This window comes from Aspergillus chevalieri, chromosome 6, assembly GCF_016861735.1.
Source record: "Aspergillus chevalieri M1 DNA, chromosome 6, nearly complete sequence".
NCBI classification, from domain to species: domain Eukaryota; kingdom Fungi; phylum Ascomycota; class Eurotiomycetes; order Eurotiales; family Aspergillaceae; genus Aspergillus; species Aspergillus chevalieri.
Genome location: NC_057367.1, coordinates 2,011,973 through 2,035,095, shown reverse-complemented (window position 1 = coordinate 2,035,095; position 23,123 = coordinate 2,011,973). Strand labels below are relative to the sequence as shown.

Below are 23,123 nucleotides of genomic sequence, written 5' to 3'. Positions count from 1 at the left end.
TGAAAGCGGTCAGGCTAAGAACCATGGGGTATCCATACTAGCTACCCAGGGATCGGTTTTAACAATCTCGTCAGATTCCAAATCAAGCAATTCAGCGATTCCCGAGTTGAAACATGAGAGAGAGATCCTTTTAATAGCATATCCGTCGCAGTTTACCAATGATTCGAATTAGCCAGTTTCTCCGGAATTCACAGTTATCTTTCCGCATCAGCCCGCCATTAGCTCGGAATTCAAGGCATCCTAATGTCCGCTATGTAAAATTTCAGAGACCATGGATCAGGTAGGCAGCAAACACTGCTTCTTGCTTTGATATTATATCTTTGTCCTGACTGGGTTTGTCTTTATAGAAAACTTTTCACTGCCTTTTTACTCTATGGGACTGCTTTTCATTTATGGAGCTCATTTGTTCTACTGCAATTTGATGCTGCACCCGAGGATGACGATTCGTCTCGGCGACCTAGTATGAGCGAGAAATACGCACGTGCAAACAGAAATGAGAGCGATATAGATACCACAGGTGAAATGGAGGACTTCGATGAGGATCCTATACATATCCCATTGAGTTGGCCGCGCAGGCATGAGGGCAAATTCTATGCCGCATCCGACCCAGAATGGCAGGAGTTCGTCAAATTTGCCAGAGACCATAAAAAAATACGGTCATTGAAAGGTAAGTTTACTTATCATTATCCAGACATCTCATGCGTCTGTACTTATGTATTGGAGATGAACTGGCAACGATTGTTTTGAATAATGCCTCTCGATCAAGCCTGCTTTCCCACGTATTAGGACAACCCCTCAACATAACAGGGTTCTGGTTACTGCACCATTTTCCATCACGTGCACCACCTGAGTATGATCGACTATGGTATGCATCCATAAATATCTGTGTAGACCCCATTTCTGACATGAATCAGTCTGGAGATCAACGATACTGGTGTATACCTGGTGACGAAACGGATGTCTAGCGAGGATGGCGACAAGCTCCAGAGATTCATGCGACCTGTCTCTGTGGCCCTCGCAATCAAAGATGCTTATATGGTTTTCTTTAGAAGGCAGCTCCTTCGTTTGCAGGATAGAAGTTCGGACCGAGAACATACCGCGAGCACATCGGATCTTTCGTCCTCCAAGCATGCATTCTCACGAGATACAGGGGATTTGGATGGGTTAAATCACATCGCTCAATCTGAATCTCAGCTGCCACTTCCTGACAGTCATCAAGAAAAATTACCGCGTGATAATGAATATGGTAACCTTCATCCATCATCAATCATCTCCTCTGTACAGCGATTGCCACTGCCTAAGTTTGGACCTGGGTCCGATTTCTATCTTGCCTTGTTGGCTTTTAAATGGCGATTGACCGAAAGTTGGGCTCGAGCGTCCCACACACCGCGCCGTGGCACGTTTTATATTACTGGACCTGTGGGACTAAAAGGCCCAAGAGGATTTTGCAGGGTTGAAGTAAGAGGTGAATACGATCCGGCCGCGTCAAGTTGGACTGCCGTGAAAATTCAATTAAAGGATCTGAATGTTTTCAAGCAAAAACCACTTGGTGGCCCATGATCAAAAATCGCTGGCTCGTGATACTTTAGCATGTTGCCATCATGCAAGTGTCTTTCTTAATACACCCAAATGATATCTGGGATGAATTTGCGACTGGGGTATGCTTTATTCCTTTCGTGTGGTATAAGCTATGGGAACCCAATTGACGACGGTTACATATATGTAGTGCTTTACGATTCGGAAGCTACTTGTACATAATAACCTGTGCCTATATAGTACATAAATTTACCATGTAGCTACATAATCTGACGAAATTGTTAATTCAAATTGCGTGACGTCATTTTGGGGGGGGGTTGCCATAGAGTACCGCCGCCAACTTGCTGTTATAGAACAACCACACTCTACGAGTATTCCATACTCAAGAAAAAGAAAGAAAGGAAAACCCCCTCCCCCTCACTACTATTCTCGTTCTAGCTTTACGATCGCAAAATGGCTATACCTCCCAAATTCGTTGGCCAGAAGTTGTCAACTGCTACTACCCAGCAACAACAGCACACACTTGAATTATGTATGTAGTCCAAGGACAAGCAAACTTATAGAAAGCAAAACTGATACTTCTACAAAATATAGATCTCGATTACGTGTGTCCGGTGGGTTCCATCATGATGGCTATTCGATTCTCTACTGATTCGTCTCTCATTGCTAGTTCTCGGCAAAACTGTTCAACACATTCTACGCTTCAGTCAGACCTATGATTGCTCAAAAGTATGCAACGAAGCTTCAGGTTATTTTCCGCCAACAAGTACAGCCTTGGCATCCATCGTCAACTTTGGTACATGAAGCAGCGGCTGCTGTTCTAAGGATAGCCCCGGAGAAATTCTGGCAATTCAGCGCCGACTTGTTCAAGTACCAAGAAGAGTTCTTTGATGTGAATGTTGTCAATGAAACACGTAACATGACCTATGAGCGGTTGGCAAAGATTGCCGGAGGTGTTGGCGTAAATGAGCGCAAGGTCCTCGAGTTGTTGACTATCAAAGAGGAAGCCGAGAGTGGACAATTGAACGTCGGCAACGAGGTGACAAATGACATTAAGTTGATGGTCAGGGTAAGTATGGGGGAGCAAATGTTACTCGAAAAAATGCCCATTATCTAACACAATATAGTTAAATCGTGTTGTAGGTGTACATGTGACGCCTACAGTATACTTCAACGTATGGCTCCCGGTTCAACAAGCATGAATGCTCAGCGTACTGATATGAATTCCAGGGACTCGAGGAGCCGGGGATTAGCAGCAGTTTTGACGCTACCCAATGGGAACAATGGTTGACCAAGAATGTGACATGATTGCCTCTTTCAATGGGACGAGGAAAAAAAGATGAAACAAATGTATTTTAATTGCAATTTTGTGGGCCTTTTTTTTCGTCCCCAACATTTTGCCCCTCCCATTCGATGCTCCGGAATTCTGTATGTGGACTTAGTCGGCTATTTGAAAGCTTTGTGATGAATCATATGGTCATTAATTTCTATCATTTCTGATTCCCTTCTTCCCCTCCCATAATCACCCTCCCCTTCAATAAGACAATAAGCTAAATGGATATCATTATGCTGGAAATTGCAAACAATCACTGAGACACTGGAGGCTGATAGTTAAGAGGGCGCCTGGAAGTATTGATTAGCAGTGAAAACCATGCAGTTAATTATTTGGACAGCAGATTCTTACTTGAACAAAAGAATGTGTGGCTCTGGTTCATGCACCTCATAATGTTCCCATCCCAAGCTCTGCCAATAGTGATTAGCCAGTGGCTTAGATATATGAAAACAATAAAAACAATGGGCAAGTGAAATAACACATTGTCATCATCATTGTTGACAAGCCCTGTTTCTAAACTTACCTGGGTAATACCAAGTGAACGCCACTCTTGTTCCCAAAGCAGTTTCAATGTGCCTTTTGCACTATCGAAATAATCGGCCGGAATTTTCTTGAGCATATCTTTTGGAAGTTGGACGTGGCGATATTCATATTGATCGTCGGAATATCTGCTTTTGTTCAATACGTGTTTTCGCCAAGGAAAGCTCAAGGAGATAGGTACCTTGCCGAATAGTGTATGGAGTCGACGTACTCTCTAAGCCTGTCCATCTCCTCCTCTTCTAAAAGGCGAGGCTTTCTATTCCTCCTGCTCATATCGATATCCATTTGGAAGTGTGGGCGCGAATGCGTTAACGATACCTGCCTGCATTGGTCAAGTCATCAACACATGAACGGAAATATGTCCTCCTTTGGGGCGCAGAACATACTCGCCGTGCTTGCACAACTTAGTCCCGGGCGAATTTGTGGGAAACAGCGCTGGGAGGTATAAGAATTTGATTTTACTAACAGTCTGGTATAGGATCCTCTATTTGAGGTCGTCGTAGTTTTTCGCCTTTCGTTTAGTTAAGAAAATAAAAAGAGGGGGGGGGTGGAAAGAAAGGAAAAAAAGATGCGAAAGTGTTATGACAAAAACATATGGATGATCAAGCACAAGTCAATAGAGAGAAGAAATACAGCATAAAATTTCTCTGAGGTCGAGGCCAGGAAAATAGTAGTAGTCAGTGGTTCATTTGGATGAGATTCAGACAAAAGATAATCCATTGACCTCTCTGTAGAACGCCCCACTCCTGCTTATTTGTGCCTGAGGCTCAGAACTCTAAGCGGAGTATATTAAATATTCCGTACAGATCCCGCCTTGAATATTCATATATTTGCCAAAATGATAGGCTACAACCAATTGAGCTTATATGGTGGTATGAATGAACAATACTCAGTGTACAAGCCTAGCAGCATCTATTGATGATGCAAACCAGTGAATAATCAGCTCCAACCCTCAAAAGTCACCCAATATGACATTGTAGGTCTGCTGAATGACTGAATCAGATGAGCAAAAGAGCTCACTGCCAAATCAAGGCTGCCACGACGTTCTTAGAAAAAAAAAAAAAGTCCCCGAGAAGAATACCAGCCGTTATATGGGATTATAAAATGTCTGAAAACTAGGGACCGGATCTTACCGACAATTCGATCTGTGAGGGTCACGATGAGTTTGACAACAGAATAGCTATCCCCAATTCGTAGTTGGGCTTATTCCCAACTCAAGGCCTAATACGAACTACCATATATGTTGGGGGGGGGAATGCTACATACGGACTGACGGTCTTGTATATAATACATATATCACCTATAAATTGCCATTGAATCTCCCCCAACTCCAGACATCCCTTCTACAGGACATTGTCACATGTGCTGCTCACTCAGCTTGTCGCATTGACATGATACGAGGGCCCATCCAAGTCCAAGTTCAAATGCTTTTAGGCTATCTTTGGCTGGTAGCTTTTCCTACATGGACAGTGAACTCGTATGCATTTGCATTATTACGGAGTCTCAAGATATCGAATGTATAATAAACCTAGTATCTGCATTTGTTTTCATTGTTTTTCATTGTTATCCTTACCACTTCATAGGCATTAGGGTTCCTCAGCGCTTGAGTGGCGGCTTATCTAATCTTTCCGTACAACCACGGGAGGGGAAAAAGGAAGAAAAAAAAAAGAAAAAAGAGAAAACCAGAGTGGGGCCCGGTCCTCTTTTTTTTAAAAAAAAATTTCAACCCGCTCCCACTTCTAACGCCCGGAGCGAATTTTTATTACTTCCTTTCCTCCTCCCTTTTCCTTCCACTTTCACACATCAACTCTCCTGGCTTTGTTCATAGTATCTCCTATATTCAGCCATCATGTCTGACGAAGTCTACGAAGGAGCCATTGGCATTGACCTTGGTAAGTGCCCAGTCGTCTACACACTAAGGTCGTCGACATAGTAAAACGCTGACTTGATTTCAGGCACGACCTACTCTTGCGTTGCCAACTATGAAGGCACCAATGTCGAAATCAGTATGTTTCAATGCTCTGCCGAGAGGTACATGGACTGGAGACTGATTTCATTAAGTTGCCAACGAGCAGGGTAGCTACACTACCCCCTCCTTTGTCTCCTTTACCGACAAGGAGCGCCTGATTGGTGAGGCCGCGAAGAACCAGGCCGCGATGAACCCGCAGAACACCGTCTTTGATATCAAGTAAGGAACAAATTCATAACCCGGTATAGGGTTGAGAATGCACGCCTAACAATTTTCATAGGCGCCTCATTGGCCGGCGCTACGAAGACCCGATCGTGAAGAAGGATGTTGAGTCTTGGCCCTTCAAGGTCGTTGACCAGGGAGGTAACCCTGCTGTGGAAGTGGAATACCTCGGCGAAAACAAGACCTTTACTCCCCAGGAAATCTCGTCCATGGTCCTTATGAAGGTAAGTTCTACAGCTATCGCAATATGGATCGCCAGTGCTAATAAACGGATAGATGAAGGAAGTTGCGGAGACGAAGCTCGGAAAGAAGGTGGAGAAGGCTGTTATCACTGTGCCAGCTTACTTCAACGACAACCAGAGACAGGCTACCAAGGACGCTGGTGCCATTTCTGGCCTGAATGTTCTGCGGATCATCAACGAGCCGACAGCTGCAGCAATTGCGTATGGTCTTGGTTCCGGAAAGTCTGACAAGGAGCGTAATGTGTTGATTTATGACCTGGGTGGTGGTACTTTCGATGTGTCTTTGTTGAACATCCAAGGTGGTGTTTTCACTGTCAAGGCTACTGCTGGTGACACCCACCTTGGTGGTCAGGACTTTGACACCAACCTCCTTGAGCACTTCAAGAAGGAATTCCAGAGAAAGACCGGAAAGGACTTGTCTGGTGACTCTAGGGCCCTTCGTCGCCTGAGAACAGCTTGTGAACGTGCCAAGCGTACCCTGTCCAACGCAACCCAGACTACCGTTGAGATCGACTCTCTTTTCGACGGTGATGATTTCAACACTTCCGTCACTCGTGCTCGTTTCGAGGATCTCAACGCCAAGAGCTTTGCTGGTACTTTGGATCCTGTTCAGCAGGTCCTTAAGGACTCTGGGCTTGAGAAGAGCCAGGTTGACGAGATCGTTCTCGTCGGTGGTTCCACTCGTATTCCCCGTATTCAGAAGCTCCTCAGCGACTTCTTCGATGGCAAGAAGCTTGAGAAGGTAAAATATCCAGATGAGCGAGATTTGGGAATTTGAACCAGCTAACTGGTATTTGCAGAGCATCAACCCCGACGAAGCTGTTGCTTACGGTGCAGCTGTGCAGGCCGGTATCCTCTCTGGAAAGGCCACTTCTGCTGAAACTCAGGACCTCCTGCTTCTTGATGTTGTCCCTCTCTCACTTGGTGTTGCTATGGAAGGTAACATCTTCGCGCCCGTCGTTGCACGTGGCCAGACCGTTCCTACCATTAAGAAGCGCACTTTCACCACCGTTGTTGACAACCAGACCACTGTCCAGTTCCCTGTTTTCCAGGGTGAGCGCACTAATTGCGCGGACAACACTTCCCTTGGCGAGTTTACGCTGGCTCCAATTCCCCCCATGAGGGCCGGTGAGGCTGCGCTTGAGGTTGTCTTCGAGGTTGATGTCAACGGTATCTTGAAGGTTACCGCAACCGAGAAGTCTTCTGGACGTACTGCCAACATTACTATCTCGAACGCTGTCGGCAAACTCTCAACCACTGAGATTGAGCAGATGATCGATGGTAGGTTTCCCTGATTTATTTTAGATCACTCCATATCTGACTTCCCGTAATAGATGCCGCCAAGTTCAAGTCCAGCGATGAAGCATTCACGAAGAAGTTCGAATCGCGCCAGCAGCTCGAGTCATACATTTCTCGTGTTGAAGAGCTTGTCTCGGACCCGTCCATGTCCATGAAGCTGAAGCGTGGCAACAAGGAAAAGATTGAGTCCGCGCTCAGTGATGCCATGGCCCAGCTTGAGGTTGAGGACTCTACTCCCGAGGACCTCAAGAAGAAGGAGCTTGCTCTCAAGCGTCTCATGACCAAGGCCATGGCTACCAGGTAAATGTAAATATTGTTGAATCCTGGTATCAATAGCAGAGGGGTTGGCTGTCTGCTCTCTCATGCAAGAGTGAAAGCCCCGAAATTGACTTTTGATCGAACGTTATTAATATGATTAACAGCGCTGTCCCGCTTATGGCCCTTTTTTTTTGGGTTGAGACTCTTTGTTATGATTGGGCACTGTCTTCCTGGATGAACGAGATTGCCTTGGGCAGTTTATGATTTGATGAGCCTGGCATACTGGTGGATCTGGTCAGATCTTGAGTTTGATCTTTAATTTGTTCTTTGTTTCCTTTTACTTCAAATTGTTCACATATTAGACTCGGTCAGATGTCTGTAAGGAGTTGACAAAAGAATAAAAAGTGGCTTAGTTGTTAATATTCTGCTGTACGCCGTGTTTCCATATTGGGGCTTTCTCTGAGCATTTTGTGGGCCTCGAATATAAAGATTTAGTAGACCTACCATGCAGGTATAGAGAATACTGATATAGTTCATACTCCAGCTACCACATTGAGAGAGGTCTGGAGAACTACCTTCTTTCTTTTCCTTTCTTTCTCTTCTTCCTTCGTTTCCCGTTTAACATTCAAGTCGGTCACAATGCAACGCAGTTTGGCAAATTCCAGTCTTCCTGGCCTCGTCCGGAGTCGTTTTCTATTCACGAACTCTCAAATTATAAGTCGACCGCAACGTTTATTACCACTGTATAACCTGGCTGTGCCAAACGGAAGACAAGCCTTTTCAAACTCCCCTCCTTTGTACAAAAAGAAAGACAAGTCAAAGAAGGGTGCTCCTGCTGCTGAGTCCGAAGTAACTAAGTCTTCGAACGGTGCTGAGGCCTCAGACGATCCTTACGTCCTCTCTCAGCTACATGATGACATTGCGGCTGCCGTATCTCGTCTCAAGGATGATCTTTCCAAACTACGCGCTGGAGGGAGGTTGAACACTGAGGCTATCGAGAGTCTTCGGGTTCAGTTAAGCAAAGGGAGTAAAGACACTGTGAAACTGGGAGAGCTGGCACAGGTTGTTCCTAAGGGAGGCCGAATGGTCACTATTCTTGCCGCTGAAGAGGATGTGAGTTGGATCTTTTTGCTCCATTGTTTCTTGAGTACAATATTCGCCATGCAAAAAGCTCTTTTCTTCCCTTGACTCTAATTTGTGTCACTAGCATATCAAACCGATCAGTTCGGCAGTCATCTCGTCCAATCTTTCCCTAAACCCTCAGCCGGATGCTCATAACAGCCTCCAACTCAACATCCCCATCCCTCCGCCGACGAAGGAATCCAGGGATAAAACAGTCCAAAGTGCAAAAGCGGCAATGGACAAAGCATCTGGAACCGTCCGCGACTCAAGAGGTGCTATACATAAACGCCTTCAAGAGATGCAGAAGAAGAAGATTGCCAGGCCAGATGATGTGCGGAAGGCACATGACAACATGGAAAAATTGACAGACAAGGGACAGAAGGAGGTGAAGGATCTGTTTGAAGCGGCCAAAAAGGCGTTGGAGCAAGCATGAGCCAATCACTATTACGGACATGAAAGTGCAGGTCATCCTAGAATTGCGTGGATAGGCTGGTTGATATTTTCATATAAGGATTTATTCCCTGAATACTAGATACACCACAGAAAAACATTTTAGAGAGACATGGCTATTAAACAAAGAAAGAAGAAGAAAAAAATAGTACATCAAGATCAAGTATCATCCATTTTATGCACGCTTGGCAGGGCGACTCGAGGCAAGAAGCGACTCGACTTTGGTGAGGAATTGTGTGCTCTTGCCGGCGGTCCGGTATGTTTCGTTATTCCTGAGATTAGCAATGACGCCCCCAAGAACAGCAGGTTTATCAGCCTGCTGAGTCTCCGGCTTGGGATATATTCCCTGAACGAGACTCTGCACCAAAACCTTCTGGCCCTTAGCATCCATTGGTTCGAACTTGATTTCCTCGGGCTCCACAAGATCGCCCTTTCGTTGTGAAAGTTTGTCTGCACGTTGTTGTGCCAGCTTTTTGGCTTCTTCCATAGCCTGGGCCTTCTCCTCTTCGCTGAAAAACCGAACGCTTTGTCCCTGATAAAGTCGCTTGCCCAGTTCATGTGGCGGAATATATCCGTTTGGGAAGCGTCCGCTTATTGATGATAGTTTTTCTAAGACTCCGGCGGTGTGTGCGGTGACACCGGTTGGTAAAGAAGGCCATGTTTCTTCCATCGTCGAGAAGTCATGCGTTTGAGGTATGTATCGGACGGGTACCGGTCTCGACTTTTCCGTGAGTTCTTGGTAGACAGCTTCAATTTCTGCTTCCCGAACATCGTCACCTTTCCCCACTCCCGACTGATTCCTGGGTGCTTTAGGACGACGGGGTTTGGGGGACGACTTCTTGAATTTGCGAGCGCGCGCCTGTACTCCACCTCGAGGATATTGGAGCCTAGGTCCTCGAAGAACGTTTGCTTGGTCACCAGTCTGGGAAGCGGCGAGCGCTCTTGCATCAATCACATGTGGTGAACGAGGATGAAGTCGACTTGCGCTGGCATCCTGAAAGCCTGTTTTCGCAGGTGGAATGTTAGGCCTTCTGCGAGGGCCGGGGCGGGGTGTAGCTGCAGGCGAATAACGAGGACCTACTCAAGCTTTGTGAGCATTTGGATGGTGATGACAAGACTAGTCAGACCTGGGGTTACATAGAAATGGATCAAGGGTCCCAGAACTTCGTAAAATGAAGCACACATACCTGACGATTGGTCCGTTACTTGCTGCGTTACGGAGAATTGGCGGAACGAGGTGATGATTCCCTCTACCGAACGCTGGCGTTCATTGTATAGAAATGCCGGGCGAAACTGAATTCGAAGCATTTTCTTTCACCCCCGCTGCAGTAGCAGCAACGACCAACTTGAGCGAATGGTGCTGTGACGGCGACGTAGATTCGTGCTGCCCGCGTACCCGAAAAGTTGAGAAGTTGGATTTCCGGGTAAAATCACGTGAACATCATGCTATGTCCGCTGTAAACATACATAAAAGAATGCATTGGAAGAACGACTGGACCGTTCGCTTTCTTTTCAACAAATTTGCCTTGAAAACCGCCCGGTTGCGCTTCGAGCCTTATTGCAATTGGTCTCTACAATTGTCCACCAAAGCCCGACAATGCTTCGTCGCAAGCCTACGGCAATCGCAGTGACATCCGAAGACCTTGCTGCCTTTGAAGACGCACGATTACGCAAATTAGCCAAAGAAGACAACAGTCAGGCTCATGTTGAAAACAGCTCCAATGCCCGCTTTGATCCGAGTGACGAATTAAAACCACTACCGGGAGACAAAGCAAGAATAGTTCGGTCTCGCGAGGAGCGGATAGGGATCAACCGGCGCAACTGAAAGCCCTCCTGCCCAAGCGAAATAGACGCAGGCGATTCACCGACATTGGTTACCGACAAGCAGAGCCAAATAGGAAGAGAGGGTTGTTGATACTACTTTCCCAAGTGTCCTCCCGACTGAAGTTTCTGCAAGACCGCCTTACAACCTTATCCGTGCCCGCCTTCATGAAAGGCATGTTTCAATTGAAAAAGGGCCCAACATGTCTCCAATCTCGTGCTTTTTGCATCAATCCATTGCACCCTCTACAGCTAGAAATCTAATGTACATGACTCTTGAATAATTGCCTTGGCGGGCCATTGTTCTTGGAAATATAATGCGGAGAAACGAAGCGCAGAAGTCACTTTGGTATACACAAGAAGCCCCTAATGAAAAGGAAAGAAAGTACTGGAAGACCAAACCCGGCTGTGTTTCCCTAACAAGAGTTAAAAAAAATATTAAATAAACGCCCGCTTTTTGATACCACCCGTGAAAAGCACAAATCCCATCATTGGCAAGCTTATATAACCGTAGCAGCTGGCATTTGCAATACTAAAGAGCTAAATGACGGCTCATGCGAATGGAGAGGAAAGAGAGCGATATGATCGTACGGGCTGGACGTATCACATTATGTCGCTACAGGATCGTGGATTATACATCCGATGATAGACGTTTAACAGGGCGACAACATGTAGGAACTTACGCGTTCTCACATAACAGGAGCCATAGTCGTCCCTTCTTGCACGATTGACGGCTGAGTCAATAGAAGCGGAGAATTTATAGAGGCAAGCTTGCCCTCTTCACCGCTGCCGCTTTGACACATTTTCCACTCCCATGTCAACAGAATAGTTCCACCGCCTCTTCAAACCATGGGGATCAAACACACTGGCAACACTCTGCTGCCAGTCACGGGCTGTGATCATCGAATGTCTAAACTGGGGTTGGGAGATGGATTGGGGTGGCGTGACTGAAGCCACCTTGGCCGGTGACCCGTATTGGACAGGATAATGAGTCTGTAGGGGTGGCTGCATGCCCTGCACGGAGTTGCTTAGGTTCATTGGTGGTGAATTCGCGCTGACAGTGGACGGATCAACCGAAAATGCCATTTCCCATTGACTGGACAATAGTTAGCAAATGTTCCAAGCTAGACCGTGGATAGGCGATTTTTTACTTAATGATGCGCGATGGATCCCAACTGTTTTCATCCACCAGCGGAGCTTCCATCGAGGGGTTCGATACTGGGTGAGGCGTCATCAATCCCAGGGGCTGTAGTTGGGAGGAATCGGACTTTGCGTCTTCAGTACCAGTGGACATTGGAGGTGAAATTGGATAGGCATTATAACCCACTCTGCTCTGAACGCTTCCCGTGAGATGATTCAACGGTGGAGTATATTGTGACGAGTCGAACGGTGGGGGACTCGGGTGATATGGCTCGGATGGACTCCCATATGGAAACGTGGATTTTAACTCAAATGGGCGGCTGACATCCGCAGAGAACGCCAGACGCAGAGAATCAATCTGTGCCTGGATCTCTGGCATAGGCCAAGCAGCGGAGCACTGTTCGAGGATACGCATGTGCCGTGTAAAATAATCTCTCGCATCCGTGTGAAAATGCGGATCAGGGGACGTTATTGCGATCTGAAGTGTGTGTGAGAAAGTTAGCAAGTGATGTGCTAAGTGCTAATGATCAAGGCACCTACCAGATGCAACATCGTGCAGGTCAAGATGCAATAAATAGCAAAGTTAATGCCCCTTTGCATAAATAATAGTCCCGAGAGGCCGTAACTGGCCAGTATGGCTTCCTGAAGCCTACATAGACATTTTGCTGAGGAGTAGCATAATCCAAAGTGCCCTTTCCAGCTTCCTCCGGCAGAGAAAGACTTGGATGCGATTAATTGGGGGCGATGGAGTAATATAATCCCTAAGTGACAATGCGAATGCATATTTGCAACAAAGTGCGATGGTATCCAGGGTGGCGATCCATCGGCGGGATAATTTACCTGCAAGTCCGGGGGCATGCTGTGGAGCCAATTTGTAAACAGGGGATTCTTTTCAACAAATCTGGGGTCGGCACCCCAGTCTCGTTGTTTTTTGATCTTGTGGTATATGTCGGTGATGATGCGGATGTGGTTGGCATTCCGAACAAAGTAAGCATACTGTCGAGAACGGTCAATCTCGAACTGGTCAAGGCCTTTAATATCCAACAGTGGCCGCATGTCCACAGTCTCCGGGTCCACACCATAGTCAGAACGGCCTAAAATGCATCAGGTTAAGATTGTACATGCGCCACTGGACGAGAGGGTGGAATGCATACCCTGCGGTGCTCCAATCATGACTTCGACGACAAGCAAGGCCTGCCACACCCTTGTCTGTACCAAGCACTCCACTGGTTGCAAATCACAGGGCCGCCCTTCCGCATGACCACTGTAATGTTCATGGAGATCTAAATCCTTCGCCATGGAGACTATAGTTTTCACGGTCTGCCAAGATCTATAATAGTAGCCCTTTTTCGGCAACGATTCTCTAGCTTTCAGTAACAGCAGCATTGCCTGGATTGTACTCAGACGCGGTACATCCATAAAGCTAGATTCATGCCCTAGGAATGTGCATTAGCACAAGCTTGTTTTAATTAAACAAGATCGAGACTGGGTAGCCTACTGTTCGCCAATGCAAGCCACTGGGCTCCCTGTGCCGGGTCGTCTGACAGTCTGCCCGCACATGCAAATAATGCTTCAAGGAGGAGAGGGGATATCGAACTTCGGTCATTTTGCCATTGATAATACAAGTGAGACCGGTGAACCACTGGGACATAGGGATGAATGTCATCGAAATATGTTTTGAAGTAATTCATCACCTCGTCATCGGGTGGCATAAGTTCGGGCGGGATTCGAATTGCAGACCCTGCGCCTGTGCTAAGTGGCGGCAGTCTTTCCTCTGCATCGTCTTGAATAGGGACTTCCGGTTCTGACCGATCTTGTCTCTGCTGTCTGATATATGGTGCTTTGGGGAGAGGTGGCATTAGTTTTCATTTCCTCAAAACACTTAATGGGGAGAGGGCCATTATACCTATACCAGTCTCGTCAATCTTCAGCTCACCAAGTACCTCACTGAGGTTTTCCGCAGTAGACTGGTCGTTTTCGAGAAACAAGCTATTGTCTGGAGTCCCCAGAGATTGCTGCTGTGTTTGGGGTGCAGAAAACATCTGCGGCTGCTGGTAGTGGTGTTGCGGCTCTGCGATGGGCGGCGACCGGACATCACCATAAATACCAGGTTGGCTATGAGGGGGCGGCATGAATTGAGAGAACACGCCCATTCCGTCATTGTAAGGTTGAATACTCCCCATCGGTACTTGGCCGCCATCTCGAAAAGTCTGAGACATGGGGAAAGCATGGTGAGAGGGCTGCTGTGTACTAAGTGCGCCTAGAGGGCCTGTTGGGTCGGCTTCAACAGTTTGCCCAGTGGGAAATTCAGAATCCTGTCCGACAGTGGGAGGCACGCATACTAGCTTCAAACGGGTGCACGCGGAGCAAGGCCATGTATTTGTTGTAGCTGCATCGCATTTGATCTTCCTCTTCCTACAGCCGTTACAAGCCCGCATCACTAAAAGTAAAACATTAGATCCAAGCCCACCAATGAAGCTCGCGGAGAGATCGCATACCCTTCAAGCGTTTGTGTCTGTTGTGCTCATCCACAAACACATAGTCTAACACGCGAGTATTCTCCGTTAGCACCCGCTTCGACTCGAGCCCCCAATGTGGCAGCAATTTGTCATATATCGAAGTATGCTTACTTTTATGACCCTCCTTTGAGGGACCAGATGGGGGCGCGAATGAATAACCCTGCATTGCTCAAACAAAGAACCGATAAAGCAAATATGTCCCCGAAGCTTGCTGACAGAGAGCCCAGTCGGAAAGTCTATTGTGACAGGATATAAGCCGTATACAACCGGTGCGCGAAAGATTACTCTCTTAGTGTAAGCTGCATGTGGACCGGTCGATACCGGATGAATCGAATTATGATTGAAATAACGCACCCAAGCGGGGAACGCAAAGATTGAACGTCGGATGTTAGAACAGACACCGGGCGCCTCGCGCGTGTATCGCTTCAAGTCGCAATTTTCGAGAGTCGGACCGGTAATCAAGTGCAAGGAGAATCAATGTCGTTCTGAAGATGATGATCGATTGGCGCCAGTCTGATAAGGGACGTGATTAGATACAATTGTCGTACGACGTTCCAGAGCTGGTGAAATGGGGAGGCGACGAAGAGGCCGGGCTAAGAGACTGAGACTAAAGACTGTAGTGTTCGGATTAACCGTCAGTCACATCCTGTGAGTGTTCGGAATAGGACGAGCAAGGGCAAAATGAAAAGACAGCAAGCACAATGGCAATGGAGAAGGTAACGGCTAGGTGTATAACGCTGATGTTCGGTTGCCTCTTTTTTTTTTTTTTTCCCTGGAAACTTGAAACAAAATTCCCTTATGTTCAAAAGGAAATCATGTGCAATACTCAATGGCTCTGCTTTTGTCGACAGCGAACACCCTTGAATGGACAACCAGAGGAAGCCGAAAAGCAAACAGCAAATAACACATGATAGCGAACGAGGGCGATATGTGGCTTACAGTGAACAGGCAATGAGAGAGGAATGCCGCTGTTCCGGGCTGAATTTGTAGTCTACCATCATCAGTATATTAGGACATCGGTAGACTTCCGGTTCAAGAAGCATGCGACATTCTAATTGGGATGCGATTTCAACGTCTGCAAGGAAAGAAGAAAGCAAAGCGGGTGGATGGAGGAGGAACGAGAAGCAGGATGGATGTTCGGGGAACCCAATTTAAGCAAGAGGGGGAAATATGGAAAGCCCACCAATGCACACGATGTTTCGCAAGGCCTGAGAAAGGCGTGCAAGAGAAGAAATCGGACGACGAAGTCTAGTTCATGGCGCGACTTGGAGTTGGGGATTTCGGATGGCGGTTTGAAAAGGGACGTAACGTAGTAGCGGCGATTGATAGCGCGGTGGCAGTGGTAATAGCAGTGAAAAGGGTGGTAGCAATGTACAATGTCAATACAAACTGTGTATGGAACACCGCAATCAAGATGATAAATGACGAGGGAATGTTGAAAAGAACAAAAAGGTAAAAGACACGAGGATTACTATATATTTATATAAATATAAGACTTGAAAGAGATGGATGATAAATGATGGACAGTGGGCGAGGGGGGAAAAGAGAGTATTCCCATCTCTCAAAGGAGCAGTGGCGGGCGGAGACCGACCAAGTGCGGGACACAGTAGTACAAGGGCACCTACTCTGTACAGGTAGCAAAAAGAATGCCTGCTTAATATCCAATTTGGTGATGAACGGGATAGACGATGCTCTCGGATCGTGATATGATCATTACTGAAAATCTTCCTATAAATGGGTTGTGGTAGTATCTGGTGATTTTAGAGTTGTTCATCCTAATGTGTTAAATACGGAGTCAATACAAGTAGTACAGTAGTATGTACATGCAAGAGCGTACTCCAAATCCGTCAGGTACGTACTCCAAGGTCTCCGTTGATCGCCGTAGTAATAATGATTAAGGCAGTCTCTTCTGGATAGTGTTAGCGTCCCAATAGTTAGCATCCGGGTCGAGGCATCAGGGCACGGTGATTGGTCCTGGAGCCCATGGGGTTCTTTTTGGCGCAGGGTCGATCCCAGAAAATAGGATTCTGTTCTTGCAAATAGCTCACTGCATATTCCATTTTGTTCTTTGAGTTATGGTGAAAGAACTACTGTACGCTGTACGGAGTACTCTGTAATATGTCTCCAAGGTCTTATGGACAGGATGAAAGTTTCATCTTCATCATCAACATTTGAGAATAATGTCCGCTTTTGAATGATTTTCATTCTGTATAAATAACAACTGTTGTAGATCGTTAGCAGCTTGCCTCGGTTCAGGATATTGCACTCGGAGTACGGCGTATTATTACTTCGTACATAGTTTAATGATGTCTAGCTGACAGTGATATTGATACCCCTAATACAAAATTTACGGGGAACTCCATATGAGGTGTGGTAGTTCATCTTGCTTATTAGTTATTCATTAAGGACAGGCATTTGAATATATCTGATATATTTCGTAGTATATTCCATACAACGTCTGCCATATAATGCCCGGTATGTGGTGTACTGACGCATTACTAAATGTACAATGGCACAAAGTTAATCCGAGATTAGACATAACCCCTCTTTATGAAGATAATCAATTTCTTGGAAGTACGCAGTACTAACCCGACAGAAATCAAAACCAAAATGGCATCAGAAATCCAAAACTCCAATCCTACCATATTGAACGCCGCGGATCTTCCTACCCGACTGCGTCCAACTGCCCCTCGTAAATCCGGTGTTTATGGCGCTGGCATCTTTACCTCTGTTCTTCCTCCTGCCGCGAACCCAAATGACCCGTTCTCCAGTCTATATTCCTCGGAGACATCTGACAGCGAGGATGAGTTGATGGAAGAGCCCATTGATGAACAGGAGATTTATGGTAATGCCTCCCATCTTTTAGTCTCGTTGGTATATATGTAGGAAAGCTTACTGATAGTTGATCATCCAGACCTTATTTCTACCATCTCTGACCCGGAACACCCTATTTCACTGGGCGCGCTAGCTGTCGTTTCTCTTCCTGACATCTCTATTAAGCCCTCGCTCGCCAACGTGCCGGAGTCGCCGCTTCGGACAGTCTCGGTGCTTATCACGCCGACAATCACCCATTGCAGTTTAGCGACGGTGATAGGCTTGGGTGTGCGCGTTCGATTAGAGCAATCACTTCCTCCTCGGTTCCGTGTGGATGTGCGAATCAAAGAAGGCACTCACAGTACGGCTGATGAAGTCAACAAGCAGTTAGCCGATAAAGAAAGGGTCGCCGCAGCCCTGGAAAACGGGACCTTGATGGGTGTTATCGCGAAGATGTTAGAAACATGTCAATGATCCTTTGGACTTCCTCAGCGAGCCTTCGATTTTTTTTTACGCATGCACCTGATACAATAGACGATATTCTCTTCTGGTGTAAATACCGCGAAGGGAAGACGCCTTACTCATTCAATATAACACGCCGTTGACTACATGCAGTTCTTCTTTCTTTCCGGGAGGCCTCAACTATGACATTACAAATACATGAAAATAAGGCGGCCATGATATGCGGAAACCGAGCCGCCCTATACTCGACTATATGATGTTTTAAGAGTCCAGAACGCCACTTTCCCTCAAGCTCTTCCAGAGCTCCGGTTCCAAAAATTTGCTCACCGTCACATCCTCCGCCAGACCCTTTCGTCGTCTTGTCTTCAAGACGAAATCCCGCGCAGTGGCCATGGCCGGTGCCATCTCCAAAGGTCTGAGCTTGACATCACGATCCAGAGGATCTCCAGGAACCACGCTCCACTTGTCAAAAACAAGACTGACGGCAGCTTGTCCCTGAGTGTGGATTCGAAGATCCGTCTCAAACCCGAAGGAATCTATCACAGGGATCAATCCACGGACTGAATAAAGGGGAGTTCCGGCAATCGGCCCGTCCGAAAGGACATGTCCTCTCCTGCGTGAGAGAACCGTGTACACGGATGCAACGGCGTCAGCAGGCCCCGTCATGCTGCATGAATAGATGGGTTCCATAAGGCGAGGAGATGCCATCAGGAAAGACGAGTAGATGGCACGCCGAGCCGTGGGAATAATCTGGCCGCCTCCTCGATAGATTGCTTGATCGGCAAGAGAAACGTCAGTAAGCCGGAATTTGGCATTTCGAATAGCTTATATCTCGTTAGCTCAAAATTCAATTCAATATGGGCGAATATTCTCAATCAATTCCAAGGAGTGAAAATGGTGAAACTCACGCTCTTCACAAAGAGGGCCCTCCCTGGTACCCCAGCTAAAGCCTTGCGTAATAGAATCTCTGACCGATCCAAGAAGCTTCTTGTCCACTTGCGACGGTAGCGTGTCATCTTGGAGTATATTCGGACCCATCTCGTCCGGACCAAAGGCCCAGATGCTTCTGGCAGCGAGCTTATCCCACTCATAATTATCCTCAAAGTAACGCGCCACCTTTCGGATAGGGTCCTTGATGCTGACCTTACCACTTTCGATATCCTCGGCGATACCGTCATCTAACGGCTCTGCAATCATGGTGACCTTGTTCTTCTTATTTGGTGTGATGGAGTAGCACATGATAGCAGAAGTTTCGACGACAGTTTCGCAAAAGCGCGTGACAGGATCGGACACCTTGATCTCCATCTCCGAGTACAGTCGGCGGAGATCATGGAGCACACAATCCATGTAGAGCTCGCCAGTACCCAAGACCACATGCTCACCAGACTCTTCCACTTTAGTAGATATTAGAGGGTAGCTCTTGTTGACCTTGCGCAGACCGTCAAGCATTTTGGGTAGTTCAGATGGATTGACAGGCTCAACTGCAACTTTGAACACAGACTCGGTCATATGCCGAATTGGCCTGAAGATGTGGGCTTCCTCGTCATCCTCGAGTTTGAGTGGTACCAGCGTCGCGGTTTTGACAATGGAATTATCCACACCCCCTAGAAGCACCCAATTACCCGCCGGGACACCGCTCGTCGGAATATCATAGCACGTCTCCGCGATCCATATGTCGGAGATGGTCGCAATCACCATGTCTTCCTCGTCTTCGGGTGTATAGCCTTCGCCCAACACTCGAACCTGCTGGCCAGGCCGTGCTGTACCACTCATGATTCTTCCAAATGCGTGGAAGCTGGTGGCATCGGTGCTGTTAAAGAGCTTCGTGACATGGACAACAAGGGGACCTTCAGCATCGCAAGCGGTCATGGCAGCTGCTACCTTCGTATCTAGTGGGCCCGTATAGTACCGTTCGAGCTTCTTTTGTGCACCCTCCACCGGGGATGGAACATGCTGGATAATCATGTCCACGAAGCCAGTTGCAGGACCAAAGAATTGTTCACAGACCAAGTTAAGTAGCTCCTTGGCGTCAGTCTTCAGCTGCGAAGGCTTAAGGTTGATGCCCACGCTAGCAAGCGTCTCTTTCAAGTCTTCTGGGCTTTCACTAATCGTGTGCGAGTAGAGCTTGTAGATGGGTTCGAGGACGAATTTCACAAAGGTACGCCTCGAATTCTCTTCGACTCCTTTCCGTGTGAATTTCCGGCTGTTTTGATTGAAGAAAATGTCCCCCCAAAGACGCCGAGCAAACTCGTGGGCATCGACTTGAGGGTAAGTGTCGGCATATGTCTTGGCGAATGATTGTAGTGTGAAGCACCAATTCATAGAGCTACACGCGAAGGCAACATTTCCTTTCTCCGGGCTCAGCCGTCTCTTTTCGCCTTGGCCTGGTAAAACGCTCTCGATCACCGTGTTCACTTCCTCAATCACATGTTTTAGTTTGAAATAGGCATCGTTGGGCGGGATCTTCAGCTCCAAAATCAATCTGTCCATCTTGTTCACAACCATCGTCATCGGAAGGTCCTCCAGGACGGCATGCTTAATTATTTGTTCTGTATTGGCCTGTACCCCTTCCACGACGTCAACCACGAGAACCACACCATCGGCCGGTCGCACTGATGTAGCCACCTCGTCCACAAAGTTTACGTGTCCCGGCGTGTCAAGAATGTTGAAAAGATGAGATTTTCCTTTTGTGTTCTGAAGAACCAAGCTCATCGGCGCAGACTTGATGGAAAGTCCTCGTTCGCGCTCCAAAAAATGGACATCAGTATACCGGAGCTGCTCCTCCTTTCGTCGGCCTATTCGCTTTCCTAGACGCTCGGTCAAATCGTGCGTTTGTGCCACGAGCATATCCATGAATGCCGTTTTTCCATGATGGAGGTGGCCGATAATTGCGATATTCCTCGTTTGATCTGGGAAATTGAGTAAATCGGTCATAAACTCTCGTGAATAGTAAACTGGTGGTAATTCGGCTTCCTCGATCGCAAACTTCTTTTGTTGGACCGGAGCAATTATCGGCTCGGACAGCGGCTGCGTGTCTTCTTCTTGCACAAGCGTTTCAACATCTGTCCCATACACCTGCTGCGCACTAGGGTAGTATTGTTTATCTTCATGTAAAACGACGGCATTCGAAGGACCCTCTGTTCATGGGAAACAGGTCAATGTCAGAGCAAGGGCCCAATTCTCGGGGTTGACTACTAACCATCGACCTCCATTAATTGTTGCTCATTAGCCTCATCTTCGTCCTCATCCTCCTCAAAGGCCTCTGCGAAAGAAAAGGGTTGCGGCTGAGCCTGCTCATGTTGGACTTCCTCATCCGACTCTTCTGCATCCCCGATGTAGTTACCAAACCTGAAGAAGTCGCGTCAGTTTACATGATAATTCTTAGAATTATGAAATTGACCAAAAGCAAGAGGTAGTACGAGCGACATACTCATCATAGAGATCATCCATGTTGGGCGATGTTGGGAGGATAGGCAGCTCGCTGCTTCTTTTTTGTTGGTCTCGCGCTTTTTCGTTGGAGTCGGTCGGCCGAGCTTACTGAGTGGCCCGAGCTCGGTGGCCGCTCGTTGGTTGCACACCGTGACACGCCCCTCTCTCCGATAGCGCTTAAATGGCCAGGAGTAGATCCGGGTCAACATTCGTTTTCTTCTTCTCTTCCCTTCCTTTCGCTTGTTCTTCAGCAATCGTCAACTAGGATTCTTTTGAAACGGACCGCAGTCGGGGCCCTTTATTCAACCATTGCTTTCGCGAATTCATATATACACTACATACTTCCGCTTATTTGACAATAAACCCTCCACATAATACAACATGGCTTCTTTCCCTCCAGTCTACATCGCTGCCTCTGCCCGGACTCCCGTGGGCTCGTTCCTTGGGTGAGAATTCTTGAGACCCCGTCAAATTCCAATAAGCAAACGAAACTAACCTCTTTTCACTCCCTTCTCAGATCTCTTTCGAGTCTGACTGCCCCGCAGCTTGGTTCTCATGCTATCAAAGGTGTGCCACGATAGTCCTTCCATGTGCACTGCTATGGCCACAACGAGTTTTCTAATGTCTCTTAATTTATAGCTGCTCTTGGGAAGGCAGAGGGTCTTAAGCCGTCCGATGTCGAAGAAGTTTTCTTTGGCAATGTTCTCTCCGCAAAGTGAGCTGGCTTTCTTTTTTTCTCTATTTCCTTTAGGCTTATATGTTGACTTCTCTTTTCAGTGTTGGACAGAATCCTGCCAGACAGTGTGCCCTCGGTGCTGGACTCAACGACTCGACGGTTTGCACCACCGTCAACAAGGTTTGCGCCTCTGGCTTGAAAGCCATCATTCTCGGAGCGCAGACCATTATGACCGGAAACGCCGATGTTGTCGTGGCTGGTGGTGCTGAATCCATGTCGAATGCTCCTCATTATCTCCCGAACCTCCGAAATGGTGCTAAATATGGCCACCAATCTCTGGTGGACGGCATTATGAAGGATGGGTTGACTGATGCTGGCAAGCAAGAGCTCATGGGCTTGCAGGCTGAAGAGTGTGCTCAGGACCATGACTTCAAGCGTGAGGACCAGGATGAATATGCCATTCGCACCTACCAAAAGGCTCAGGCTGCCCAGAATGCCGGTCTTTTCGATGACGAGATTGCCCCCATTGAACTTCCTGGCTTCAGGGGTAAGCCTGGTGTGACTGTATCCCAGGATGACGAGCCGAAGAACGTGAGTAATACCGGTTTTCTTTTATTAAGTACCATATCTCGAACGTCTAGCTGACAGGTTTGATTTAGCTCAACCCTGACAAGCTCCGAGGCATCAAGCCTGCTTTTATTCCTGGTTCTGGAACTGTGACGGCACCTAACTCCTCTCCTCTGAATGATGGTGCTGCTGCTGTTGTTCTTGTTTCTGAGGCCAAGTTGAAAGAACTTAACTTGAAGCCTGTTGCCAAGATCCGTGGCTGGGGTGATGCTGCTCAGCAGCCTAGCAAGTTTACGACTGCACCATCGCTGGCTATTCCCAAGGCCCTCAAACATGCAGGCTTGACCCAGGATGACGTTGATGCGTTCGAGATCAACGAGGCCTTCAGTGTTGTTGCCCTCGCCAACATGAAGCTGCTCGGTCTCTCTGAAGAGAAGGTCAACATCCATGGTGGTGCTGTGGCCCTCGGTCATCCTATTGGTGCTAGCGGTGCGCGTATTGTGGCTACTTTGCTCGGCGTTTTGAAGGCAAAGCAGGGCAAGATTGGCTGCGTCGGTATCTGCAATGGCGGCGGTGGTGCAAGTGCAATTGTTGTTGAATCTCTTCTCTAAACGCAAAAGGTTTACTGGTCCATGAAAAAAGAAAAAATCGTCTAGCAACAAAATAAGATGTTAGGCAGAACATAATAGGGAACAGATTGTAATGGGATGGTAATAATAGATAT

The 23,123-nt window shown here is 47.3% G+C and overlaps 11 protein-coding genes across 11 annotated transcripts; 7 read left to right on the top strand and 4 right to left on the bottom strand.

Annotated features, from left to right (window-relative positions):
- Positions 1–158: 158 nt before the first annotated feature.
- ACHE_60730A (uncharacterized protein) lies at positions 159–1,560 on the top strand (the record flags this gene model as incomplete). Its single annotated transcript, XM_043281936.1, has 4 exons — positions 159–280; positions 348–667; positions 724–865; positions 915–1,560. 4 exons carry the CDS (start codon positions 159–161, stop codon positions 1,558–1,560), a joined length of 1,230 nt encoding a protein of 409 aa, XP_043139366.1.
- A 429-nt stretch (positions 1,561–1,989) lies between these two features.
- On the top strand, positions 1,990–2,844 carry ACHE_60729A (DsbA family protein; the record flags this gene model as incomplete). Its single annotated transcript, XM_043281935.1, has 5 exons — positions 1,990–2,068; positions 2,131–2,150; positions 2,207–2,605; positions 2,664–2,711; positions 2,767–2,844. 5 exons carry the CDS (start codon positions 1,990–1,992, stop codon positions 2,842–2,844), a joined length of 624 nt encoding a protein of 207 aa, XP_043139365.1.
- Positions 2,845–3,122: 278 nt separating this feature from the next.
- Positions 3,123–3,694, bottom strand: CKS1 (cyclin-dependent protein kinase regulatory subunit CKS1; the record flags this gene model as incomplete). Its single annotated transcript, XM_043281934.1, has 4 exons — positions 3,123–3,159; positions 3,221–3,279; positions 3,393–3,537; positions 3,591–3,694. 4 exons carry the CDS (start codon positions 3,692–3,694, stop codon positions 3,123–3,125), a joined length of 345 nt encoding a protein of 114 aa, XP_043139364.1.
- Positions 3,695–5,258: 1,564 nt separating this feature from the next.
- hscA (putative Hsp70 chaperone (HscA)) lies at positions 5,259–7,445 on the top strand (the record flags this gene model as incomplete). Its single annotated transcript, XM_043281933.1, has 7 exons — positions 5,259–5,301; positions 5,365–5,415; positions 5,471–5,597; positions 5,659–5,824; positions 5,877–6,584; positions 6,643–7,123; positions 7,177–7,445. 7 exons carry the CDS (start codon positions 5,259–5,261, stop codon positions 7,443–7,445), a joined length of 1,845 nt encoding a protein of 614 aa, XP_043139363.1.
- Positions 7,446–8,038: 593 nt separating this feature from the next.
- On the top strand, positions 8,039–8,954 carry ACHE_60726A (ribosome-recycling factor; the record flags this gene model as incomplete). The annotated part of the gene is made up of 2 exons (XM_043281932.1): positions 8,039–8,512; positions 8,607–8,954. The coding sequence occupies 2 exons, from the start codon at positions 8,039–8,041 to the stop codon at positions 8,952–8,954; spliced, it is 822 nt and encodes a 273-aa protein (XP_043139362.1).
- A 192-nt stretch (positions 8,955–9,146) lies between these two features.
- ACHE_60725S (uncharacterized protein) lies at positions 9,147–10,279 on the bottom strand (the record flags this gene model as incomplete). The annotated part of the gene is made up of 2 exons (XM_043281931.1): positions 9,147–10,048; positions 10,159–10,279. 2 exons carry the CDS (start codon positions 10,277–10,279, stop codon positions 9,147–9,149), a joined length of 1,023 nt encoding a protein of 340 aa, XP_043139361.1.
- A 289-nt stretch (positions 10,280–10,568) lies between these two features.
- On the top strand, positions 10,569–10,796 carry ACHE_60724A (CDC26 family anaphase-promoting complex subunit; the record flags this gene model as incomplete). The annotated part of the gene is made up of 1 exon (XM_043281929.1): positions 10,569–10,796. The coding sequence occupies one exon, from the start codon at positions 10,569–10,571 to the stop codon at positions 10,794–10,796; it is 228 nt and encodes a 75-aa protein (XP_043139360.1).
- A 776-nt stretch (positions 10,797–11,572) lies between these two features.
- On the bottom strand, positions 11,573–14,617 carry ACHE_60723S (uncharacterized protein; the record flags this gene model as incomplete). The annotated part of the gene is made up of 9 exons (XM_043281928.1): positions 11,573–11,888; positions 11,944–12,059; positions 12,120–12,410; positions 12,473–13,026; positions 13,087–13,368; positions 13,431–13,772; positions 13,839–14,372; positions 14,431–14,475; positions 14,563–14,617. The coding sequence occupies 9 exons, from the start codon at positions 14,615–14,617 to the stop codon at positions 11,573–11,575; spliced, it is 2,535 nt and encodes an 844-aa protein (XP_043139359.1).
- A 2,444-nt stretch (positions 14,618–17,061) lies between these two features.
- ACHE_60722A (iron-sulfur cluster assembly protein CIA2) lies at positions 17,062–17,739 on the top strand (the record flags this gene model as incomplete). The annotated part of the gene is made up of 2 exons (XM_043281927.1): positions 17,062–17,296; positions 17,366–17,739. 2 exons carry the CDS (start codon positions 17,062–17,064, stop codon positions 17,737–17,739), a joined length of 609 nt encoding a protein of 202 aa, XP_043139358.1.
- A 249-nt stretch (positions 17,740–17,988) lies between these two features.
- On the bottom strand, positions 17,989–21,177 carry ACHE_60721S (116 kDa U5 small nuclear ribonucleoprotein component; the record flags this gene model as incomplete). Its single annotated transcript, XM_043281926.1, has 4 exons — positions 17,989–18,551; positions 18,636–20,864; positions 20,927–21,075; positions 21,158–21,177. The coding sequence occupies 4 exons, from the start codon at positions 21,175–21,177 to the stop codon at positions 17,989–17,991; spliced, it is 2,961 nt and encodes a 986-aa protein (XP_043139357.1).
- A 360-nt stretch (positions 21,178–21,537) lies between these two features.
- Positions 21,538–23,010, top strand: erg10B (acetyl-CoA C-acetyltransferase; the record flags this gene model as incomplete). Its single annotated transcript, XM_043281925.1, has 5 exons — positions 21,538–21,602; positions 21,674–21,723; positions 21,796–21,871; positions 21,934–22,423; positions 22,492–23,010. 5 exons carry the CDS (start codon positions 21,538–21,540, stop codon positions 23,008–23,010), a joined length of 1,200 nt encoding a protein of 399 aa, XP_043139356.1.
- Positions 23,011–23,123: the final 113 nt, after the last annotated feature.